Raw genomic sequence first — 14261 nt, forward strand, 5'->3', positions numbered from 1 at the left:
TTAAAATGAAAAATATTTGACACCAACTGTACTCTGCTGTTTGTTGACTCATCAAAATGTTGCTGAAGATGGTATCTTTGTAAATATTACTCCCAGAATGCTCTGCGTTAGGGAGGGGAGGAGCTTCAGGAAAGGAAGCTCTGATGTCATAATTTATCAGCTTCTGTCTCCATGGCAACTAGTGAAAAAAAACATTTATGGAAAGCAGTGAAAATGTTTAACCAGATACCTGAGAATTTTAACGCAGAACTAAAAACCAATTTAATCAGGGATTAACCAACATTATTTACACTCCATTGATTGTTTATTTAATTTATTTACAGTCACAGACAACATGATACATGAAAAATGTGAAGATAGTTTACATTCACGAAGGAAAACACTGAAACACAAAGGACAGAATAGGGCCCCGAGTGAAACCCTTGAATGCTTTAGCATAAACATTATAGTGAAACAAAAAATGCATCAAGTAAAGTTATAGCATCATATTTTACAAGTTGGTTAAAAAAAGCTGCCACCTGTGGCAGCTGGTAACAGTTTGTGTTGCTTGTAAGCGAGCTGTGAAATCATCGTTATCATGGGAAAATCAGCCTTCAGTAACGGACGGCCGGCTTGTAGCAGTGAAGTGGCTCAATCTGCTCTCTTTCGATGAAGAGAGACGTTAAATGCCGTTCAGTCTCAGAAATCAGAGGGGAAGGTTTGAGAGTTTTCCATCACTGTCCTTCGTCCACCGCCAGCTCCTGCAGCTGTTCCTGGACGGCCTCCAGGTCCCCAGCCTCCCGCGTCTCCTCCGACTTCTCCTCTTCTTTCTCTGTTGGCTGGCTTGACTCTTCCTCCTCCGTCTTCGGCTCCTCGCGGCCGTTCTCCAGGTTCTCTGAGCTCTCAAAGCAACCTGAGTCCCGCGGCTCCTTCGAGTTTTCAGCTGACCTCTCCTCCTCCTCTTCATCACCCTCTGGTTCAGACTCGTCTTCAGCTGGAAGATGGAAAATAAATCAGGTTTAAGTACAGGATATGTCAAAAGAATCTTTAACTTGGCTTCAGACAGGATGACGCCGTATTAAAGCCAGTGCAGATAGAAAATAAAAAAAGACGAGTACATTTTACAAAAAAAACTGAAATTTTGAGATTAATCCTATAAATCTTCTAGAAAAAAAACAAGGAAATTTCTGAGTTAGAGAAGCTGAAAATTTACTAGAAAAAAATTCAGAAAAGTTTAGATTAATCAAAAATTTTTGAGAAAATCTAGAAAATTTCTGAGTTTGAACAGTCAGAAATTTTCTAGAAGAAACTGATAGAGTCGGATTAATCTGAGAAATTTTAGAGAAAAAACTAAGAAATTTCTGTGTTTGAAAAATCCAAAATTTGCTATAAAAACAGAAATTTTAGATTAATCTCAGAAATTTGTGAGAAAAAATTTTAGGAAATTCTGAGTTTAAAAGTTGAAAATTTTCTAAACAATTTCAGATTTTTTTCTAGCAAATTTCCAACTTCTCAAACCCAACAGTTTTCTTGGTTTTTTTTTGTTTTTAATATTTGAGAAATTTTTTATGAATATTTACTAATTTTTTCTAACTACTCTGGCCCCAAAACACTCATTGCAAGACAAAGATAATGCACTGCAAAACCACAAAATATTAAAAAGTATTTGTCTAGTTTCTAGTGCAAATATCTTAATGCAATTAAAATATGACAAAACTAACTCACAAACAACATTTAGCACAACATAGGAGCTTGTTTTAGTGAATAATTCCTTAATATTGCCTAAAAAATTATTGTTCCATTGGCAGATTATTTCAACTGTAGCTATAATCTGTCAGTGGATTAAAAAATAGATTTATGAGGTGGGTAAAATGTCCTGTTCCACTGACACATTATGTCACTTTTAGCTAAGATTTGCATGTCAGTTTGTTGTTATTGACCTTTTAGGGCTTTCAGAAGGTCAAACTGAACAAGGTTTCCCTTTATGCTGATGATATTTAGCTTTTTATTTCTAATCCCCAAATTTCTTGAATTTAATGGTATTTGGCTGACTTAATATAAATTTAAACCAGAATTACGATAAAATGCATTCTATACTTAAATTTACCACTGGACATGCTGGTCAAATTATAATCCAGCAAAAGTAAAGCTAACCAGTTTCTCAGTTTTTTTGGTGAAATATCACTGTATACAAATAAAAATGAATTAAATCTGACAGGAAAGCCAGTTGTCTTAGTTTTCCTCCTAAATAAAAAGAAAAACTTTATTTGCAGTTCCTGGTCTGAGCAGCAGCCGTCGAGCAGTGTTAATCTGAAATCTGACGGGGTTTTGCCGTGTTTGGACGTACAGTCTCTGAGCAGGTCAGCTGCGTTCAGGATCTTGGAGCGGTGATCTGGGTTTGTGATGTTCAGCTCGTTCAGGTGAGACTCCTTCAGTCCGGTGAAGTCCTCCAGGCTCTGGAAGCCATGCATGGACAGCAAGGAACTCAGCTCCTGAAACACAGTGAAACTCTCATCAGACTGTGATTAATGTGTGGACAGGAACCAGAGCGGTAACGGCTCGGTCCACGTACCGTCAGACCGATGCGGTCCAGGACTTCCTCCAAGGTTTTGGGCTTGGATTTGGACCGGTTGCCCTTGCTGTGGCAGCGTTTCCTCCTGGTTGGAGGCGTCTCATCAGGCAGAAGGTTGACATAGATGAACTTGAAGGATCCCACTTTGTTGTTGAGCTTTCCTGTCCAGGTTCCCACGGGGGGCTTGTCGATGATGTGGATAATGTCACCTTTCTGTAAAATAAGACGCAAAGCATCGAGATGAACGTTTAATGAAACCTCGGAAACCGTCATTAAAGGGGGCCTATTTTGTACTTCAATTTGGGTCTCAACTGCATCTGAAAACAGTTCAAACGCTTAAAAAAAAACACCCAGACACCAAAAAATGCATGTATTTTGGTGTCTGGAAAATGAGTCATTTCAAAAACATAAGTCACATTTGATGGTATTGCACCATTACCTAGCAACCCCAGCAGAGTTCCCCCCTGTTACCTAGCAACCCCAGCAGAGTTCCCCCGTTACCTAGCAACCCCAGCAGATCTACAGCATGTTTGGTCAGTAGGTTGTACCGCTGCATGCTCTGTACAATGGCTGCTGGAAAACACAAGTGTTTTGTTGTTGACCTACAGTCCAGATACCACTTGGTTGTGCAGGAGGCTCTACTTCTGCTTATCAAAGATGTGCGGTCATATAATTGACATCTGTTTCCAGCCATTTCCACCAATGAGTGTAAACTAGAGGTGGCCGGCTCAAGCTAAAATATCTATAATATTTATAATATAATATCTAACGATGTCAGTGTGGCGAGACTGACGCTTAAATTTTAAGAGGGAATCTGAAACAGATTAAATTTTTTTTATTTGAATTTCTCAACTCTACCTAAAAAAAAACATGTTTTGATTTAATTTCAACCGATCATGTTTTGTATTTTATTTAGAAAAAAAACTACACATTTGTTTTGTTTTTCTGTTGTTGCTAGAAAAGAAGCATCGTCATTTCTGAGTTTAAAAGCAATTTTGTTTTTACTTTTGGAAATTTTTAAAAATGTTTTACTTCAAAATCTGAAATAGCAGAACTGAGGAAACTTAAAATCTCATTATCTAAAAATGATTTTGTGTGAAAAATGTAATGGACATATTTTGCATCACCTACAGACCTATCTTTTCTTCTTACTCCTTTTTGTATGTTTTCCTTAGATTGAGTCAGTGTGTTTAAACATTCAGACAGCGTTGGGCCCTGCAGATTATTCTCCCTTTGCAGAATAATAATCAGATGAGCCGTCTTGTTTCGTGGAGCTAACAAGCTCCCAGGAGGACAACAACAACCAGACAGCAGACTCAGCTAAAGGCCAGATCACAGACAGACTCACTTGGAGTTTCAGCGACTCCACATCGTAGGGGCTGGGAGTGAAGTCGGTGTGGACCACGGCGCGGCCGCAGAAAGGCCCATTGTAGGCGCTGTCCTCCAGCCTCATGCTGTCCCGCTGGCAGTACCCGCTGTCCAGGCTCTGCCTGTCGCTGCCTGAAGACAACAGAAGGTTAGCGCTGGACAATAAATTAGTAACAATATGTATCGCTGTAGACACATCATCAGTATCAATAGATAATAGAATATTCAACATATAGAATATTCACTGAACTCTAATTCAGAACCGCACAGCAGTCTGGGAAATGAAGGCAGAGGAAAAGCTTTGGCCGTTCAACCTCTCATGGCTAGCTAAGAAAGTTTTGTGGGTTCATTTTATGAAGGATTCTTCATAAAATTAAGAAAATCCTCTTCATGAGACTTTCTAGGGAAAACAGAGTGTCTTCAGTCAGAGGCTTCTTCATATTTGCTGTAACACAGACTGCTACAGGAGATGTTTCCTACCAACAGCCATCACAATGTACACTAACTGAAGAATCTGAATTAATGTGAATGACAACATTTAATTTCCCTTTAGGATCAGTAAAGTATTTTTGAATGTGAACCAACTAACTCTCTCACTCGTTGGTTGCCTAGCAACGACCTGCTTTGCAGCAAGAAGTTTCAAGTTCCCACCAACTGTGGTTGCCTAGCAACGACCAGTAAGGTTGTCTTATTTAGAGTTATAGTAACCCTTTGTCTTATGTTATGTTGACTTGTCAGGTTTTGTGTTCATTTACACTGCAAAAACAAAACCTTACCAGGTAATTTTGATCTAGTTTATAGTGCAAATATCTTAGTAGACCTTAATTAAAACAAAACTAACTTACAAGTAACTTCACAGCAAAATATAGGTGCTTGTTTTAAGCTAGTAATTCATTAGTATTGATTTAAAAATAAGTCCTAGTTTCTCTTATGACAAAGCATTTTCTCATGTAAAATAACAGAACAAGCACTTTTTCATCAGTATTGAATTATAGACTTTAACAAAGCTCCTATATTTTGCTGAAACATTAATTTAGTTCTGTCTTATTTCAAGATATCTTCATTATAAGCCAGATAAAAAGTATTTTAGTTTTTGCAGTGGGGGAGAGTTCACTGGTCCATCCTTCTCTCATTCTTTGGAATATTATTAAAATCTATTTTTTAACGATCTGTCACCAGATGTCAAATATTTTATGAGGTTAAATTTTTCCCTTTAGGAAAAAATAATAATGCTAGTTCCAATTATTTCTGAGTGGTGAAAACTTGCACAAACATAAAAACCGTGACACAGTTACAGTGAATTAAATATTTTCTCTGGGCAATTAAACTTGACCATAAAAGGGCAGCGTGTTTATTGGTTTTTCTGTGGAGGTTCTTGAAGTTCGAAGGCTTACTGGCAGAGAGCTGGCGGCAGACTGGGCTGGGAGTCGTGTCCTCTGAACCCGTGGAGCAGACGGACGTCCTCTGTCCCGCACTCAGGTCTGGGAGAAAGTCAGAGGAGACGGGGGACAGCTCCTCGCCGCTCTCCGCCTGGAGAAAAAACATTAAAAAATCAACATAGCTCAGAGAACCGTTCACTTTTAATTAACCCCAATGCCGAAACACTAAATATCAGTGAAATATATTAAACTAGTCCTGTTTTTCTTGCTTGAATAGCAGTCAATAATGAAAACAATGAGAAAAACATTCATTCTATTTAAATTATTTCTGCTAAATATAATTTATCACAAATAATTTGAAATGTTAATCAAATTGATCAATTCACTTAAATTTGCATATTGAAGTGAATTTATTTATTTAAATATATATTTAAATGAAGAATATATAACCATTTCATACTTTAAAATATATTATTAAATGTTAGAAATATAAAGTCTAAATGTTCTGCACCTTTATGATAATGATTAATATTTTTTTTTTATTTAAAATAAAAAAAAATTAAATAAAAAAAAATTTTGATCAAGTTGTTGGATCATTAATCTGTTAACAGTTTCTATATTTTATTGACTTATTCTAAATAAATGCAGCGCAAGTTCTTACCACAAGGGGGAGGCAAATAGCTCAGAATAACAAGCTGTAAGTCTTTTTAAACAGGGTTCATCTGGAGCATGAATTAATGCGCTGTGGGCTGGTTTTTAGGGCTGTAAGCATATTTCTATTAAATTTGGTAAGGATTTAATTCGTCAGGTTGTGCTTTGCTCACCCCCTCCTCAGCCAGGGCCTTCTGCACCATCTTGGATGTTTTCCGGGTCATCGTACGGGAGATGACGTTGCGCCATTTTTTCCCAAGTTTGCTGCCACTTTTCACTGCTTCTTCTTCGGTCACATTCTCTCCCACCTAACACAAGAAAAAAAATAAAAAACACCAGCTCTCTATCAACACCTGTCAGGTTACAAGAGATCACAGAAAGTGTAAAACAGCGACCTGTTCCTTTAAAGTCACAAAGGCGAAGCCGGTTTATCTTGATCACTCAGACAAAAAAAGGTTAAATTCTCACGAACTAGAAACCCTGCAGGTTTGTGGTCTTGGTATTTGAAAACCCACACATACACATGCGCACACGCACACACACGTGCACGCACACACACACGCACACGCACGCACACACATCTGCAGCCTGGTGATTCAAGGAAACTGAGGTTCTCACTATTTCTACAAGGCGGTTACTCAATAGTTTTGATTACATACAACATGAATACATTGCAACAGGCGCACAGCCACACAACGTCTCTGGGTCAATTTGTCTTTCTGACCAACTAAAGACGCCATCTTTAGCTATTTCAACCCTTCCTAAATTCATTTTCTACCTGGAAACAAACCATTTCACTCTCCAAAATGTTGTGCATCAGTTTATTTCCCAAAGTTACGTTCATTACACTGTAAAAACACAAAACCTAACCAAGTGTTTTTGCTCTACTTTCTAGTGAAAACATCTTAAGTAAGAAAAACTAACTTACAGGTAACTTTACAGCTTGTTTTAAGTTAATTCTTGAAAAAGTACTAGTTCCACTGGCAGATTATTTTTCCCATGTTATAAGTGAGATAATCTGCCAGTGGAACGAGAACTTTATCAAATATCGACACATTAGTAATGAAAACTTATCTACTGTTCGCCATTGGTTTGGCTGTGGGTGCAACACATTTAGTTCTTCACGTCTGCAATTTTACCATTATTAATTCTGTTTGCATCTTGTTAGCATCTTGCTAGCATCTTGTTAGCACCTTTACTGACCCGTGTTTCAGACAGGAATGAGCAGAGAGACGAAGAGAGAAAATCACGCAGCAAAAGCCTGGAGGTTTTTATTAAACACCAAATGACATCATCAGGGAGTAACAGCATGTAGAGCCACGAACTGCAAAAACACAAAATCTCACTGGTTTTCAATGCAAATATCTTAATCCACTTGAAATAAGACGAAACTAACTTACAAGTAACTTTTCAGCAAGAAATAGAAGCTTGTTTTATGTCAATAATTTCTTAATATTGATGAAAAATAACTATTTCCAATGGCAGATTATTTCACTTATCACAAGACATTTTCCATGTTAAAAGTGAAATAATCTGCCAGAGTTAGGAGTTATTTACTTAAAACAAGCTCCTATATCTTGTTGAAAAGTTACTTGTAAGTTAGTTTTGTCTTATTTCCAATGTAATAAGATGTTTGCATTAAAAACTAGACAAACTTGGTAAGATTTTGTCTTCTGCATTAATTCAATCTAGTAAATTATGCAACTGGAGGAGTATCACTTTAATGCAACCAGACCCACATCACTGTTTACCTATAAGCTGTCCAATCAGGACTCAAATAAAGTGTTTTATTGCTGAAGAAGTTTAATGCTCACTCAGATTTCATGGCTGAGTTAATTTGTCGGATTAAAACCTGATAACGGCGAGTCTTAAGCGCGTTATAATCTCCAGGGAAAGGCCCTGGTTAATGCTTTCTGCTCTGCTCAGCCTGTCTGACGCAGAGGCTCTCTGCTTGACTAGCTGTCACCAGAGGACATCCTGTCTGCTCGGTGCTGTCATCTGCACCGCACTGCTTCTCTTTCTTACTTCCTCTCCGCTTCGGTACTTCTGCACTCCTTCGTCCTACAACTCGCTCAACGCTGCCGAGAAGTGACTAACCCTTTCTGCTGGGAGATTCACAGAAAATGTAAAGCGGCTGATTTAAAAAAGAAAAAAAAAGGGAAGCTTAATTCAGTCGCAACTGACAGTAGTGGGGTTTCTCTCTGGGATTGAAGAAAAATGAGGAACACTGTGAAAACACTACCTGTAGGAACAACCATGCAGGAACTTAAAACGACAAAGATTGAGGCGCCTACTTCTACTTTTCCAGCCTTTTGTTTCAAACTGGCTTTGGGCGAGAGACTCACATGCTCGTCTAAGGTGAACTCCTTATCTGGTGTGCAGGGGGAGGTGGGCTTGTGCTTCATGAAATCCTTGAAGCTGCTGGACCTCTGCAAGGTGAGCTGCAAAACACGAAAAGGCCATGAAGAAAAAGCACAAACCGCAGAGGCACAAACACACAAAAAAGCACCAGATAAGCGACTGTTGGTGCACAATGGCTGCTGCTCAGTGATTTTGTGCTGCAGCGCTGACAAGGCTTCTGCTCTTATCTTGTACTGGTCAAACAGTGAAAGTGCAGAACGATTTCTGGTTATGAAAACAATTTGTAACGCTTTATTTGAAGGGATGTGCATAAAACTCACATAACAGCTGCTATGAACACGAAGGAGTTTTAATAAATGTTTATGATTCTTGTCATGAAGTGTCGCTCAGTCAATAACGACATTTTTAATGTCAACAGAGTAGAATATACTTGATTGATCCCCAAGGGGAACTTCTTATTAGTTGACAAGTTATTTGAGAATACAAATATAACATTGAGTGATAAAATGAATAAAACATGAATGCCTAAGAGTGATACAAGTAATTCAAAATGTCATTTAAAAGTCCAATAAAAGTGTCAAATTTTCATTATATAGTGAATAATGACAGTTTTAAAGCAAAGATGCAAGAAAACTTGAACTGAATGCCCATTACAAGTGTAAACATTGCACTAAAAGTGTCATTATTTACTAAATAACACTTCATGACAACATTCACAAAGACTCCTTCATGTTTTTGACATTTACATCAGTCTTGTGCACAGCCCTTTAAATAAAGTGTTACCAAATTATTGTTTTATTTCTGCACAAACACACTGCAAAAACGCCAAATCCTACCAAGTATTTTTGGTGCAAATATCTTAGTGCACTTGACATAAGATGAAACTAACTTGTAAGTAACTTTTCAGAAAGATGTAGGAGCTTGTTTTAAGTAAACAAAACCTAAATATTGATTAAAAAGTTGTAGTTCCACTGCAGATTATTTCACTTTTAATAAAACATTTGTATCTTAGCACTTTTTAATCAATACTATGGGATTATTTTTACTGAAAACAAGCTCCTATATCCTGCTGAAAAGTTACATGTAAGTAAATTTTATCTTATGTCAGTTTGAAAGAAACACCTGCTGTGTTTGTGTTTCTGCAGTGCAGCCAGAAATCTGTGTCCTGAGCTTTCTGCAGCTCTACCTGTGACTGTGTTTGTGTAAATATAGAGCAGAAAGGAAACGAGGGCGGCTGATTAACAGCTGTCTCTGAAATAAACCGCACCACTAATGTAGAGCGCTTAGCTGAAGTATTAATATCTTTGGAACTTCTTCACGTTTTGTTTAAAGAAGAAACTCAACTTTATTGGGATTTTTTTCTGATGGACTGACAGAAAGTTGTACATATTTCAACCATCAGCAGGGCCGGATTTACCAGGATATGGGCCCCTGGGCTGGAGCCAGTTTTGGTGCCCAAAAATGTCTCCACTAGGAAAAAATACTTTAACAAATGCAAGACACAGTACATTTTATAACATTTAATAAAATGAGTCCAGACGTCAGCAGGTACGAAGTGATGCCTGGTAGTTTAATACCGATAAATCCATGATGTTCCCAAAGAAACATTTAACTATTGTTTATTTTCATAAAACTTCCAAAATATTAACACAACTCATCTAATTTGGGGATGTTAGTTTTAAATAACTACCAAGAACCTCTGTAAGTTTTTTTTTTACCTGAGTCAATTTGTCAAAGCTTTTTTGACAAATTGGAAATTATGTTTGGTCGTCTTTTTCCAAGTCTTCCTACAGATTTGTAATTGGATTTAAGTTTGGACTTTGACTCGGACATTTTAACTTTCAGGTGAACCTTTGACCCAATTTCAAGTATTTTGCCATTTTTCAGGGTTGTCCTACATTTAGAGGTGGGCAGAGTACCCAAATATTGTAGTTTAATTTTTACTCAAATAGCCGTCCAACAATTACTGAACTAAGAATAAAAAAGGATTTGGTAAAAAGTTACTCAAATAGAGTAAGTGATCAAATTCTCTTTTATTTAATATATAAACATTTAATCCATCAGATGGACTAAAATACCAAAGTGACAATAATTCATATAAGTAACAAAAAATAACAAAATCAGGCTAAATAAATTTTCTCTAATCAGTTTCTTTCAATAAAAACATATAAAACTTAAACAAAAACTGCAGGTCTGTGTTAAAACATGTTTGTTTTTCATTCAGTAGGTAGAGAAAACAGAAATTTTATTCAAGAACAGAAAAACTTCATAATAAAATTACTTAAGTAAAAGTACAGTGTAGTAAAATACTCTTAAAAGTATTTTTTCCCCCAAAAAAAGTTATTTAAGTAAATGCAATTGAGTAGATGTAACTAGTTAAATGCGGCTCTGACTGTGCAAATATTACTAAAATATATTTCCAGTCAGCGGCTACAAAGTGACAAAAGGGGAAAACATGCAGCTGGTATTATTAGAAACCCTGATAGTTTTCAGTTGACGGCTGAAATGTAAGCAGTTACAACTCAGGTTAAATCAACCATTGGTTGGTTTTGCACATGAACCCCAAAAAGTTTCTTATCTGGCCAGAGAATCTACTTCCACATGTTTGCAGCGCCCCCTACATGTCTGGTGGAAAACTGCAACAGAAGTTTTAATGGATTTCTGCCAGTTTTGACTTCGACTTTCGTCCATTTATACGCGACTTCTGGAGTGAAAGACGAAGAGTTGGACTCTTCTTGGCTGCTTCCCAGATTAATGTTAATGTCCATTTTCACTAAAGTTTTCTAACAAGTATAAAAATTTATGACTAAAGTAAAAACAAGCGAACTCTGTTTACCAATTAGTAGATTTCTTAAAGCAACTTGTTGCACTAATTTTGTGTTTTCCAGCTATTAAAATGATGTGTATTCATTTTACACAAGTTTAAGCTCAATAAAAATCGTCTGACAAAAAGGAACCCCACAGCATGATGCTGCTAACACCATGCCTAGTGGTGTATGTCTAGTATTTCACCTTGCACACCATTCTGCTTGTGACCCAGACAGTTTAACTTCATGATCAACTTTATTTAGGTGAATCAGAGTCCTTATGATAAGAATATTGATTTATCATTGTCATGATAAACTTCAGTTATTGATAGTAAATGAAAACAAAACTGATAATATGATCAGAAATGTTATTTTTCTTCACTTTTGTTGCACAAGAACTTAAATAAATGTCAGTAAATTTGAAAATATGATTAAATGAAGTAACTGTGTAGTTTAGTGATTTAAATATAATGTTTTTAATTGATCCTGAAGAAGCCTGTTTTAAATAAATATTGTGTTTGTGGCGCTATGAATGCTGGGCCACGCAATGACAGTCACACAGTTACCTAAATAATCTTTATCATATTCACAAAATACTGCAGTAAAACTCTAACTGCATATCACCTGGAACTAATCAGAATAAATCATTAATAAATGATGTAATTTCATTTGTAAAACTTTGATAAGACAGGAATCTGTTTTCCACCTGTGCTCTACTTTGTGTTGGTCTATTGCACAAATCTCAGTAGATTTCATAGAAGTTTGTGGTTATACTGTGATAAAAAGGTTAAAGAGAACTTTTGCAAAGATCTATAAGTGATGAAAGTAGCGATACAACATCAGACTTCCAGATCGAATCTTTAAAATATGCTAATTAGGACGTCTGAAAATAGGAAACACCGGTTTTCATACTTCCTCATCATGTTTGACATTTGTGTACGTCCAAACCCTGAGAACTTCTTTCTTTGTTGTACAAACTACAATTTTCCTGCACACATTCTGAAATTAGGAACTGCTGTTAACCAAATCGGTTGCGATTTTCACTCCTTTGCATGACTATCCACAAGCAGAGTTTTCCCTCTATCTGTGGCGGAAACTCTTTGTCTAATTTTCCGTCGAACTGTGGCGCAGCGCAAAAAATCTTATCGCAGCTCATCCTTCTGTCTCTGCGTGCTGAAACCACAGGAAACGGGCAAAGCTTGAGCAACTGCTGCCAGCCAATCATTGCAGACATTTCAGCGGCGTCAAAAACCTGAAGAATTAAAACCGCAGGTGAAGTCAGACAAACTCGCCGACCTTTAACATCTCGAGTTTTTGCTGCAACGTGATCGAATAAACTGAATAGCTGCTGAAAATCGAAGCCACAGCGAGGAGGTCCTCCAACCTCGATGACTCCCTGAGCGAATACAAATGTTTTCTGAGAACAAAAGCGAGGAGATGTGTAATGACAAGATGTCAATCAGACCGCAGGAGCAGGGCTGAGGATGGAAAATAAGGGCACTGGTGTCGAGTGTGGGAGGCGTGCTGATTTGGTGACAGCTGGAGACGAAGCCGGCTGAAGCCACACGGCCTTTTCTGACTCAATCTGCATCTGCAATGAATCACCAGGCCAGAATGGAGGAACTCACAAAGCATAAGCTGCAGCAGATAGTTAGGAAATACACAAAAGGACCTAAACTAGTTAAATATGCGAGAGGTTTTTAAAGTTCTGCGTTTGTGGGGGTTTCAGGTTGACCGCAGAGCTCTGCACTAAGTTGAGCTGACATCCTGTGTTTAAAAGACTTAGACAAAACCAGCAGAGTGTGAGGCGTTCACTGGAGTTTTACTACAAAACGGTAAAACGATGAAGCTCACTTTTATACACACCAACCAGGCCTTACTGTTGGTTTCCCAAAGCAAAGTCAGAAGCAGAAACTCACCTTCTTCTTCTGCGTCTGCTCCTTCTCTGAGGCGTTCGATGGCCTTCGCCTCAGCATCTTCTTCCACTTTTCTCTCTGGACAAGAAAAGCTGCGAGAAGGCTGCAGAGTTTAATCACCTAACGTCTGTCACTGCACTGCTGCGATCCGGAGCGAGGTGAGGAGGAAGAGAAGAGGGCTGAGGTGCTCTGCTGCAAAAGAGTGAAGTGAACAAGTCAGGAAGTCACATGGGTGCAATGAAACTAAAAAGGCAAACCCTGTTTCTGCTGCTCAGAACCTCAACAGAGCTACTGGGTTGGTTACATGCATTACTCATGATTGCGTGCCATTAGCTTCCTTGAAAAAAGTGAACTTATACACTCAACAGCTCTCAGGCGCCATTATGGCAAGTTCTGGTCTGCAAAAACACAAAATCCTACCAAGAGTTTTTGTCTAGCTTCTAGTACAAATACCTTGGTGCACTTGAAATAAGAGAAAACTAACATACAAGTAACTTTTTAGCAAGTTATGTGAGCTTGTTTTAAGTAAGTAATTACTTAATATTGATGAAAAAGTTTTAGTTCCACTGGCAGATTATAAAATATTATAACATGGGAAATAATTCTTGTTATAAGTTGAATAATCTGCCAATTGAACTAGTACTTTTTAATCAATATTAAGAAATTATTGACTTAATAGAAGCTCATATATCTTGCTACCAAAATACTTGTAAGTTAGTTGTGTCTTATTTAAGTGTGCTGAGACATTTGCATTAGAAACTAGAGTAAAGTGTTTTGAAGTGTGAAAAGATTCAAAGAAATTTTTCAAATGCAAGTTGCTCAAAATCAGTTGAATAAAAGCGCCATGACTTTGTTCTGAAGGTCATGTATTCATTTAAATAAATAAAAAATCCCACATGTTCATTTATACTAAATGATAGTTTCAGCTCAAAAGTTTTACAGTCAACATGTCCAAATGTATTCATAGTGAGCACATGTAAAGTGTGGAAGTGAAAGATGATCAAGGATGACATATTTGGAAACTGCAACGGCTCTGCAGCTGCCAACCACTGAGGCTACAAAATTTTCCAAGCCAGGACAATCGCAGCAGCAAATGTTCATGCAGCCAATAACTTATGAGATAAATTTGTTGCAACGTCAGTCACAAGTTCCAGAAGAGACGGCCGTTGGATAAAAATACAGGAGTGACTCAGAAAAATGTCTGCACTCTTTTTAAAAACATACAGTC

At 37.4% G+C, this 14261-nt stretch overlaps 1 protein-coding gene across 1 annotated transcript; it reads right to left on the reverse strand.

Annotated features, from left to right (window-relative positions):
• Positions 1-296: 296 nt before the first annotated feature.
• On the reverse strand, positions 297-13246 carry sash3 (SAM and SH3 domain containing 3). The gene is made up of 8 exons (XM_014982767.2): positions 13037-13246; positions 8295-8390; positions 6123-6257; positions 5314-5449; positions 3900-4051; positions 2552-2764; positions 2327-2471; positions 297-973 (listed from the first exon to the last, which is right to left on the reverse strand). Exons 1-8 carry the CDS (start codon positions 13091-13093, stop codon positions 714-716), a joined length of 1194 nt encoding a protein of 397 aa, XP_014838253.1. The 5' UTR covers positions 13094-13246; the 3' UTR covers positions 297-713.
• Between the last annotated feature and the right edge of the window lie 1015 nt (positions 13247-14261).

This window comes from Poecilia mexicana, unplaced genomic scaffold, assembly GCF_051168715.1.
Source record: "Poecilia mexicana isolate PSO_F unplaced genomic scaffold, ASM5116871v1 scaffold_10, whole genome shotgun sequence".
In the NCBI taxonomy this organism is placed as follows: Eukaryota; Metazoa; Chordata; class Actinopteri; order Cyprinodontiformes; family Poeciliidae; genus Poecilia; species Poecilia mexicana.